Source organism: Salvelinus alpinus, chromosome 33 (genome assembly GCF_045679555.1).
Source record: "Salvelinus alpinus chromosome 33, SLU_Salpinus.1, whole genome shotgun sequence".
In the NCBI taxonomy this organism is placed as follows: Eukaryota; Metazoa; Chordata; class Actinopteri; order Salmoniformes; family Salmonidae; genus Salvelinus; species Salvelinus alpinus.
The window spans coordinates 2,679,853-2,691,951 of NC_092118.1; the positions used below are offsets into that span (position 1 = coordinate 2,679,853).

At 42.7% G+C, this 12,099-nt stretch overlaps 1 protein-coding gene across 1 annotated transcript in view; it reads right to left on the reverse strand.

The window, feature by feature from the left end:
* Positions 1 to 215: 215 nt before the first annotated feature.
* rlbp1a (retinaldehyde binding protein 1a) overlaps positions 216 to 12,099 on the reverse strand; it is a 28,517-nt gene continuing 16,633 nt past the window's right edge. Inside the window, exons 6-9 of the mRNA XM_071381298.1 lie at positions 11,068 to 11,246; positions 7,162 to 7,320; positions 5,774 to 5,884; positions 216 to 1,345 (exon numbers count right to left, since the gene is read on the reverse strand). Coding sequence (XP_071237399.1) covers positions 1,199 to 1,345; positions 5,774 to 5,884; positions 7,162 to 7,320; positions 11,068 to 11,246 — 596 coding nt within the window. The 3' untranslated portion in view covers positions 216 to 1,198. The remainder of the gene's footprint in view (positions 1,346 to 5,773; positions 5,885 to 7,161; positions 7,321 to 11,067; positions 11,247 to 12,099) is intronic.

Genomic DNA, 12,099 nt, shown 5'->3' on the forward strand with positions numbered 1-12,099 from the left:
TTTATCGCTGAAGTTGTCGCTTGTGGTGTTCACAGGAGAAGTCTAACACTTACTTATAATCAGCAGACCTACCCGGAAATTACTTTTACATTCTACAAGGGGTCACAAGCTCACTACACAGCAGTTCCTTAAGTTCACTGCAAAAATGACCCAACTGTTTCAAATGTTCAAACACATTTCCTTAAGTTCAGCAAGGTCACTACACGACACATCAATCACCAGCCCATTACTTTTTTATTTCAAACGTGCTTTACTTCAAAAGAAACAGCTGCAGTATCAAGTTACATAAGCGCACACTAAACAACATGAGAACGTCCAGACAGGATGTCCTTAAAAGGTCAAACACCCTGTCAATCACTTTGACATCAATCACTTTTTGACATCAACCATCTACTATACTCTCTCTGCAATCCTAGCTAAGCACACCATAGGAGTTCCCATAGTATATAGACACTTCGGTATACACAAAATGTAATGTGAATAGGGGAGTTAAGCAATGCCACTATGTTAAGGAATGTACATATTTTCATATAATTTTTTCATAGACCATCTATCGTATTCTTAATGTTCTTCATAGTCAACTAGCTTAACTGAAATATGTTATTTTATCATTCTTCTATTACTAAATTCTATATATATCCTATATGTTTTTTTAGCAGTCTCAGGCTAGGCAATAGGCTCCTCTAGTAAAGTCACAGTGAAAGTAACCTTTAAGGCAATGAACACCAAATTCACATCAGACTACAGTAATAAGTTGTTGGGTCATCTCATCACCAAATGCCATTCTCTGTGCTCTTACATACAGTAGGGGCCGTCTTGTTCCCTGTGCATATTCAAAAGTTAACTTCTGTATATGGAGGAGCTACACTTCTCTGTGCTGTAAAAAACAAAATCATATTATGTACTTTTACTATCCATGTCCTCTATTCAACATTCTTATTCTTTCTCGCTTGTGTTCCTATTGCCCAGTCGCAAATCAACCACTAGCCCCTAAACCCAAGACACTCATCTTGATGCCCACTTGAAGAGCTGATCGAACTGAATACCCCTGTAGGCAACATGGTAGAAATTTCACCCCCACCTATTCTGCCTCACTGATCTGAGGGAGCATCAAGTGTCCAGGGTTAGGTGCTAGCTGTTCGTTTTGGACTAGACCCCGGTCTGTTCCAGCCTTGCTTCGTAATGTGACAGTATGGTGTTAGAGCGCTGTGTCCTCGGACCCAAACAGTTTGGTAGCGATGGCCTTGCAGTCAGTGAGGGGGGCTTTCCCGTCGAAGTCTGCAGGCAGGATGTCAGCGTCAAAATCATTCAGGTAGCCATCCAACTCATCACCGTGAACAAAGACCTGCCAAGAGGAGGAGCCACAGACCAAAATTAGAGGAGAGGAAAAGGTAGGTGCACAATACATTCATAATTAACCATTTCAGAGACATGGTTGAATACCAACATTTCAGACACTGAGTAAAAAATCCAGGGTTACATATTATCTAGAATTGATAGGTGCATATGAGGTGGGGCAGTAGCAACCTCTATCCTCGATTAATTACTTTCTATGAAGATTTCACCTGAGATTATCCCTTATTGAAGGTTTATTGAAGGTTTATTTATTAAAATAACTACATGAGAAAAAGTAATTGATGATTGTTAACCTTTAGTAGACTCCATAAACAATATTATCACCACTGTCAATTCAATGTATTGGTCAAATGAATGTATAATCTTAAGTGACTTCAATAAGAATTGCCTGGATAAATCCTTTGCTATGGGACAGATTGAAATTTAGGTTGGTCGCTGCACAGCTATTTTCAGGGCTCTCCAGAGATGTTTGATCGGGCTCAATTCCAGCCTCTGACTGGGCCACTCAAGAACATTCAGAGACTTGTCCCGAAGCCAATCCTGCGTTGTCTTGGCTGTGTGCTTAGGGTCATTGTCCTGTTGGAAGGTGAACCTTGGCCCCAGTCTGAGGTCCTGAGCAGGTTTTCATCAAGGGTCTTTGGCCATAATGACCATTGTTATGTTTGGAGGAAAATGGGCGCTTGCAAGCCGAAGAACACCACCCCAACCGTGAAGCACGGGGGTGGCAGCATCATGTTTTAGGGGTGCTTTGCTGCAGGAGGGACTGGTGCACTTCACAAAATAGATGGCATCATGAGGGAGGAAAATTATGTGGATATATTGAAGCAACATCTCAAAACATCAGTCAGGAAGTTAAAGCTTGGTCGCAAATGGGTCTTCCAAATGGACAATGACCCCAAGCATACTTCCAAAGTTATGGCAAAATGGCTTAAGGACAACAAAGTCAAGGTATTGGAGTGGCCATCACAAAGCCCTGACCTCAGAAATTGCAGCCCAAATAAATGCTTCACAGAGTTCAAGTAACAGACATGTCAACATCAACTGTTCAGAGGAGACTGTGTGACACAGGCCTTCATGGTCGAATATCTGCAAAGAAACCACTAATAAAGGACACCAATGAGAAGAAGATACTTGCTTGGGCCAAGAAACATGAGCAATGGACATTTGACTGGTGGAAGTTTGTCCTTTGGTCTGGAGTCCAAATTTGAGATTTTTGGTTCCAACCGCCGTGTCTTTGTGAGACGCGGTGTGGGTGAACGGGTAATCTCCGCATGTGTATTTCCTACCGTAAAGCATGTAGGAGGAGGTGTTATGGTGTGGGGGTGCTTTGCTGGTGACACTGTCTGTGATTTGTTTAGAATTCAAGGCACACTTAACCAGCATGGCTACCACAGCACTCTGCAGCGATACGCCATCCCATCTGGTTTGTGCTTAGTGGGACTATAATTCGTTTTTCAACATGACAATGACCCAACACACTTCCAGGCTGTGTAAGGGCTATTTTACCAAGAAGGAGAGTGATGGAATTCTGCATCAGATGACCTGGCCTTCACAATCCCCCGACCTCAACCAAATTGAGATGTTTTGGGATGAGTCGGACCACAAAGTGAAGGAAAAGCAGTCAACAAATGCTCAGCATATGTGGGAACTCCTTCAAGACTGTTGGAAAACACCAAGAGTGTGCAGACCTGTCATCAAGGCAAAGGGTGGCTTTTTGAAGAATCTCAAATATAAAATATATATTTAGATTGTTTAACACTTTCTTGGTGTTAAACAAATCTAAATATTTCATAGTAGTTTCATAGTTCATTTCATAGTTTTGATGTCTTCACTATTATTCTAAAATTTAAAAATTTAAAATAAAAAAAAACCCTTGAATGAGTAGGTGTTCTAAAACTTTTGAGCGGTAGTGTGTGTGTGTGTATATATATATATATATTGTCACGATCGTGTGGAGGAGAGACGGACCAAAACGCAGCATGAGGAAAATAAGCCATCTTCTTTTAATTAAACGAACGAAGATGAACATGAAACGAAAACACTATTACAAACAAAACAACAAATGATCGTGAAGCTAAATAACGCAAGTGCCCAGACAAGCAACAAACGTTAAACAAGACAACTACCCACAAAAGCCTACTGCCTATGGCTACCTTAAATATGGCTCCCAATCAGAGACAAATGAATGACAGCTGTCTCTGATTGAGACCCAATCCAGGCAGCCATAGACATAACTAGACAACCTCACAATTATCTATCCCATACACAATACAACACCCATAGACTAAACAAAACACACACAACATACAATGCCCACCCCAACTCACGCCCTGACCAACTAAACATAATCAAAATAACATAAAAATAGGTCAGGAACGTGACATATATACAGTATATATACATTTTCATGGATTATGTTTTAAATGCTCATAGAAGTGCGGTAAATGTGTACATTTTCCTGTTTCAAATCTATTTTGTTAAAAACAAGCAGTTCAGTTACTCTGCCCCTCAGTTGCTGCCAGCAGCAGCTGCATGCGTAGGCCGTGCGAACATTGCCTCAATGACATGGCAGGATTTCATAGCGTAAATTTTAACAGCACAAAGTAAATGGACCGTCCTGCGGCGTTCAAATATGCATCCATTCAGCCAGAACTTCTGGGTCTGCTCTAGTCTCCCAATGAGTTTCTTGTGCCAGACGGCTTACTTCCACACGTGAGACTAGATCTGCTTTATTAGGTACAGTGTTTCGCAAAAAGTTAATTGTAAATAAATGATCATAACAGTCATGGGAGCATGTGCACCTGATAAACCACACAACTGTAATCGAACAAGAGTCGAAAGACAGGAATACACTAGCTAGAACCTTCTCATCGCGGATCTGGTAGGACAAAAAAGCGTGAACAATTTTATTGTTTCCCCCCATGTTGTTCATCAGGTTCTATTGTAGGTGAAATAAAACCTTGTGTATCACAAATAATGATCAAATTAGCCAGCTACAGTAATTTTGAGAAACATTGTGAAGTAGTATGGTCGATTTTTTTGGTCTAAGTAGTTCTCTACCTTTGATAAGCGGCTAGCTAGCAGGTAGCTTGCTAGCTCCCATGCCAATTTCAAGTCTTCCGAAACTAATATCTGACTAACTTGGAAATATTAAGTTATTTCAGAATTAAAGTTAATAACTGGCTAGAGCATCATCCTTTGTGACATGTTAGCAAGCTATCCCCACTTAGATAATCGGTTTTCACTTTTGCATGCTTGTTGCGTTCTCCCTGGTGATCTCGTGGGTTAGTGACATCCGCTGGCAGCTCGTTCTAAATTATATAATTTAATCTGTTCAAAACAGTGGCAGCATGTGCAGCAGCTGTCATTTGGTTTTTGACTTGAAAACGTGAAATAGCTGTATTTATGCTGTTGTTCAAATGCACAAATCACTTTATATATATTCTCAAAGAAACTACCGGTAGTTCGAAAACTTGAATTTGTTTTTCCCATGCTGCTTTGTTGACAACTCCAACCACCTCACGCATCTGGTATTCAGCCAATTAGCGGCCGCCACTGATTGGTACCATTTTTTAAAAATTTATCAACTTAGGTTTTCCTTACTATATACAGGGAAATTTAAGTATGCACGACTCACACTACTTCTTTTGACAACAGCAGCAATTACAAATTCCACGGGTACATCATGAGATTGGAGTAAGATCTTTCAGATACAAAAGGCCCAACTGACTGGAATAATTTACCTATAGAAATCAGGGCATTAAATCACACAGTGAATTTAAAGAAGCCCTTTTTCAAATGTTAAGAACAAACAGTTAACTATTAGAAACATCACCGATTAATATGTATGGCTGTATTATATATACACTTTGTTTTATTAGTTGTATTAATAGTTGTAGGAGTAGTTCTTCTTTTTTTTGTTGCTGACAATGTTTTTTTATTATTATTATTACTATTATTCTGTATGGAACTACATAAAAAACGATTACGCCAAATACATTGATTATGTTCCCTATTGCTGACATCTTGTTGTAGCTAAGCTACAGTGCACAAACCTTGCCAAACAAGAAAATGGATGAGGCTGAAAGAGAAACAGCTAGCCTAGCGGCAGGTAGCCTGGCGGTTAAGAGCGTTGAGCCAGTAACCGAAAGGTTGCTGGTTCGAATCCTCGAGCCAACTAGGTGAAAAATCTGTTGATGTGCCATTAGCAAAGCATAACCCTAATTGCTCCTGTAAGTCGCTCTGGATAAGAGCGTTTGCTAAAAATGTAAAAAACAGACTGGCACATGGGCTGCTGCCCTTCTCCCTCCTTTTACCTACCCCATCCCTTCTGCCATTCTCCTTTTCCTCCATCTCACCCTCTGCCACCATCCCCTTGCACCTCTATTCATACCCTCCACTTCCTCCTCCTTCTTACCCTCTCCAGCAGCTTGCTCTTCATGAATGGTTTGACCACGTTGTAAGTGGTGGTGAAGTACCAGGGCTGGTGGGTCACATGGATTGCCTTGAAACGGGCCGGGAACGAGTCCTGCAGTGCACACAACAGAGACCAACACAGGCTGGGTCAGACTCACGTAGGCAATAAGCACATTTAGCACATCCAGAGAGAAATTCCAATAAGGATCCTAAACCACATAACACAAATAGTAGCGGGGATCATACTGAGTGGTCTTCGTTTTCTGTTAGTGGGAAGTGGGACAGCTATTCTGATCACATACTGCACATTGATCTTTCTGTTGTGTTTGGACTGTCTGGTCTAATCAGATCTGAGTAGTTCCTAGATGGTATTGTTAGAATGGACGAATGCTAGTGATAGCCACTGGTCTGATTAGGACCTTGCCTTGTTCAGTAGGCATTCATTATTATAATTGTTCTAATGTACTGAAACAGATAGGCACTACTTGAACGGTAACACTTTACTTGACACCCAGTGTCATAACATGTCATAATAGCTAACGTAACTTGTCATAACCTGTCATACGGTGATAACTGTCATGACCCATATATTTACACGTCTTGTGACATATATTGCATGATTTTATGTATGGTTATGACACCTACATAAGAATGTCAAAACCCACATTTATTCAAATAGGTTTTTTCTTTACCAAGAAGTGTTCTTTTGTTTAAACGTTTGTTTCTTAAATCCTTTGTTGTTGTTGTTGTTGTTGTAATGAATTCTTTACAGACATGTTTTTTTCATCATATTATTAATAACTAGTAGAAAACACACTTTATGACAGCAACAGAGCTTTGGGGTAGGTTCATGTCTGACGTCAGTCAACGTGTGCGCAATTACAATGATAATTTAATATGGTCATCAACAAAAAAACATACTGTTGACACAGGCTATGGTGTAATGGAAAGTTTTGCCTTGTGTGGTAGGTTTCGTGGGTTTTGACACTGTTATGCAAGTGTCATAACGAGCCATAAAATAACTACCACGGTAGATGGATTTTCACCCTCTTGTCATATGTCACAAAAGGTCTAAATATATGTGTAATGACGGTGTTGTTACCATATTATAAAAGGTTATGAGAAGTTACGTCTGCTGTTATGACATATTATGCCATGGTTGTCGCCTTGTCATAACGCGTTATGACGTTGGGTGTCAAGTAAAGTGTTACCACTTGAACTGTCCCATTAAGAATGGCCACTTTTGTTTTTTGTTGCGAAATGTCTTTCTACATCGTGCCTTATTGAACTGCATTCAGAACTCACAATCTGTAGGTGTAACTATTCTCTGTGTGAGGCTGCCTCTAAGTCTGATATTGCCTATTGATTTGTGTGTGTTGCTGCTCTGACCTGCATCATGTCCACCATCTTCTTGAGCTCAGTGGGTTTGATGCCAGAGGCGTGCTGCATGGTGAAACCCTTAAAGTTCTCAATCAGTACAAAACCATTGATCTGGGTCTCCTCATTCTCCAACAACTTCTCCAGGATCACACAGTATGCTCGCAGGGTCTATTACAGAGGGGTAGAGAGAGTGGAGGAAAAGGGAGAAAGGAGAGAGAAATTCATAAGGAATGATTGTCTCATGAGTCTCTAATATGGTGCCGACAGACATGGCAGCTCTGCTTCTAGCTCCTAAGCAACTTTGCAGTATTTCGTTTTTTTGTGTTTTATTTCTTACATTATTAGCCCAGATAGTTTGTGTTATTACATACAGGCAGAAAGAACTTTTGGATATCAGAGCGACAGTAACTCAACAGCATTACGATCAGGAATAAGACCTTCCCGAATTAGATTATTTGGTAGTACCCCCCAAGGCAATTCAACTTATCTCAGAGGCTACTCCAAGACACCGCCGGTGGAGAAGAGGCATTCAGAGTGGACTTCTAGTCCGACCCAGGAGGCGTGCACACCATCCACCGCTTCCGAGTATATTACTTGCTAATGTTCAGTCTCTGGACAATAAAGTAGACGAGCTCAGGGTGAGGATCTCCTTTCAGAGAGACAGGGACTGTAACATACTGATTCACGGAATTATGGCTCTCTCAGTACATCGCACAGACAGGAATAAAGAACTCTCCGGCAAGAAGAAGGGCGGTGGTGTATGATTCATGATTAACCACTCATGGTGTGATTGTGATAACGTACAGAAACTCAAGCCCTTTTGTTCACCGACCTAGAATACCTCAATGAAATGCAGACCTTATTACCTCCCAAGAGAATTCTCTTCGGGTTATAGTGACAACCGTGTATATTCCCCCTCAAGCCGATACCATGACGGCCCTCAAGGAACTACACTGGACTTTCTGCAAACTGGAAACCACATATCCTGAGGCCGCATTTATTGTAGCTGGGGATTTTAACAAAGCAAATTTGAGGAAAATGCTACCGAAGTTCTATCAACACAATGACTGTAGTACTCGCCCTGGTAAAACACTCGACCACTGCTACTCACCCTTTCAAAATGCCTACAAGGCCCTCCCCCGCCCTCCCTTCGGCAAATCAGATTACAACTCCATTTTACTCCTCCATTCCTATAGGCAGAAACTCTAACTGGAAGTACCCGTGCTAGGTTCTATTCAACACTGGTCTGACCAATCGTAATCCATGCTTCAAGATCATTTTGATCTCGCAGACTGGGATATGTTCCGGGTAGCCTATGAGAATAACACTGACGTACACACTGACACAGTGACTGAGTTCATCAGGAACTGTTTAGGGGATGTTGTTCCCACTGTGATTATTAAAACCTACCCAAACCAGAAACCATGGATAGATGGCAGCATTTAGGCAAAATTGAAAGCGCATTTAACCATGGCAAGGTGACGGGGAATATGGTCGAATACAAACAGTGTAGTTATTCCCTCCGTAAGGCAATCAAACAGGCAAAACATCAGTACAGAGACAAAGTGGAGTCGCAATTAAACGAATCAGACACAAGATGTACAGTATGTGGCAGGGTCTACAGACAATCAAGGATTACAAAGGGAAAACCAGCCACGTCGCGGACGCCAACATCTTGCTCCCCCGTACAAGCTAAACACCTTCTCCCGCTTTGAGCATAACACATTGCCACCGACGCGGCCCGCTCCCAAGGACTGGGGGCTCTCATTCTCTGTGGCCGATGTGAGTAAGACATTTAAGCGTGTTAATCCTCGCAAGGCTGCCGGCCCAGACAGCATCCCAAGCCGCATCCTCAGAGCATGTGCAGACCAGCTGGCTGGAGAGTTTATGGACATATTCAATCTCCCTATCCCAGTCTACTGTCCTCACTTGCTTCAATATGCCCACCATTGTTCCTGTACCCAAGAAAACAAAGGTAACTGAACTAAATGACTAATCGCCCCGTTGCACTCACTTCTGCCGTCATGAAATGCTTTGAGAGGCTAGTTAAGGATCATATTGCCTCTACCTTACCTGACACACTAGACCCACTTCTATTTGCTTACCGCCCCAATAGATCCACAGACGATGCAATCGCCATCGCACTGCCCTATCCCATCTGGACAAGAGGAATACCTACGTGAGAATGCTGTTCATTGACTACAGATCAGCCTTCAACACCATAGTACCCTCCAATTTCATCATTAAGCTCGGGGCCCTGGGTCTGAACCCCGCTCTGTGCAACTGGGTCCTGAACTTCGTGACTGGCCGCCCCCAGGTGGTGAAGGTAGGAAACAACACCTCCACTTCGCTGATCCTCAACACAGGGGCCAACAAGGGTGTGTGCTCAGCCCCCTCTTGTACTCTCTGTTTACCCATGACTGCATGGTCACGCACGCCTCCAACTCAATCATCAAGTCTACAGACGACACAACAGTAGTAGGCCTGATTACCACCAATGATGATACAGCCTACAGGGAGGAGGTGAGGGCCTCTCCCTCAACGTCAACAGAACGAAGGAGCTGATCGTGGACTTCAGGAAAAAGCAGAGGGAGCACACCCCTATCCACACCGACGGGACCGCAGTGGAGAAGGTGGAAAGCTTCAAGTTCCTCGGCGTACACATCACTGACAATCTGAAATGGTCCAACCACACAGACAGTGTGGTGAAGGAGACGCAACAGCGCCTGTTCAACCTCAGGAGGCTGAAGAAATTCAGCTTGGCCCCTAAAACCCTCAAACTTTTACAGATACACAATTGAGAGCATCCTGTCGGTCTGTATCGCAGCCTGGTATGGAAACTGCACCACCCACAACCGCAGAGTGGTGCGGTCTGCCGAACGCATCACCAGGGGTACACTGCCTGCCCTCCAGGACACCTACAGCAATGTCTCAGGAAGGCTAAAAAGATCATCAAGGACATCAACCTCCTGATCCACGGCCTGTTCACCCTGCTATAATCCAGAAGGCGATGTCTGTACAGGTGTGTCAAAGCTGGGGCCAAGAGCTACTATCGCAAGGCCATCAGACAGCTAAATAGCCATCACTAGCTGGTTTACCACTCAGTTACAAAACCCTACATCTTATAGGCTCCTTTCCTATATGCTTCCCTTGGGCTCCCGAGTGGTGCAGCAGTCTAAGGCACTGCATCTCAGTGACTGCGTCACTGGTTCAAATCCAGGCTGTATCATATCCGCCCGTGGTTAGGAGTCCCATAGGGCGGTGCACAATTGGCCCAGCGTCGTCCGGATTTGGCCGGGGTAGGCCATCATTATAAATAATAATTTGTTCTTAACTGACTTGCCTAGTTAAATAAAGGTTAAGTAAAAATATCTATCTCATATGTATATACTGTATTCTATTCTACTGTATTTTAGTCAATGCCACTCCAACATTGCTCATCCAAATATTTATATATTTCTTAATTCCATTCTTTTACTTTTAGATTTGTGTGTATTGTTGTGAATTGTTAGATACTACTACACTGTTGGAGCTAGGAACACAAGCATTTCGCTACACCTGCAATAACATCTGCTAAGAAATGTGTATGCGACAAATAAAGTTTGATGTTTGTTGTTTTTCATTGTCAGGCCCAAAGTATGAACTCTTTAGGATTGGCCTGTTTGTATAGTCCCTGGGTAGGCCACCTCGATGGTGCTGGGGACTTGAGGACAAAATAGTCTACACAGAACCAGTCTGCTCTGTGGGTTTGGTTGAAGATTACAAAAATTCAGCAAACTTCCCTAAAGTTCTCAGGATTTTCAGAAATCCTAGTTGGAGGATTCCCTCCAATTGGGATTTCTAAAAATAAAATTAAAATTAAAATTAAAAATAAAAAGTTTCTGGAATTTTGCAGCTGTAGATTGTATACTCTACCTCATCAAAGGTGACCTCCTCCAGGTCCCAGTTCTCGATGTTGAAGAGGAGCACTACACGGCCGTACTTGTCCCTGCTGGGCAGGACCACAGGGTAGCCTGCCTCAATGGTGCTGCGGACCGCCTCTGGGGTCAGGTTCTCAAACAGCTCAGGGTAGTCCCTCCTAAAGCGCACATAACCTGTGCAGAAACAGCCACAGATATGAAATCAATGAGGTTCCTCTTGAAGAGCACATATTAACATTGCCCTAACAACACCAATGTAGCCTGTTCCCAGATCTGTTTGGGCTCTTGCCTACTCCATTGGTGTCCGTTTGAAGCCAACATTGTCACTCATTGTCATGGCAGAGGCATTTAGGAAACACAAAGTTGACTTACATTGTATACAAACAGACTGGCACTCAGGCTACGATCAATGAGGTCAATCCTAAAGAGTTCATACATTAACCTTAGTGAATACATTAACCTGACTGAAAACCCCAGCAAAATGGGGTCAATGATTTTACTACTCCTATAACCCGCAAATTCAGTTGAATTAAGTCCCTTTTGAAGAACACATGAGGTCAGTACAGTTCATAAGGCTGACACCCCTACGCCCCAAGCAGCATCGAAACACAACCGCAAAGCTTTATATCTTCTCTTTCCTGAGACCGGGTGCACACACACACGGTTGGCTGTTTAAACCTGTCTGAAAAGAGCCTATACTACACTGTGTATACAAAACATTAAGAACACCTGCTTTTTCCATGTCATAGACTGACCGGGTGAATGCTATCATCCCTTATTGATGTCATTTGTTAAATCCACTTCGATCAGTGTAGATGAACGGGAGGAGACAGTTAAAAGGAGGATTTTTAAGCCTTGAGACAATTAAGACATGGATTGTGTATGTGTGCCATTCAGAGGGTGATTGGGCAAGACAAAAGATTGAAGTGCTTTTTAACTGTAGTAGGGGCCAGGTGCACTGGTTTGTGTCAACTGCAACTGCAATGCTGCTGGGTTTTTCATGCTCAACAGTTTCCCGTGTGTCAAG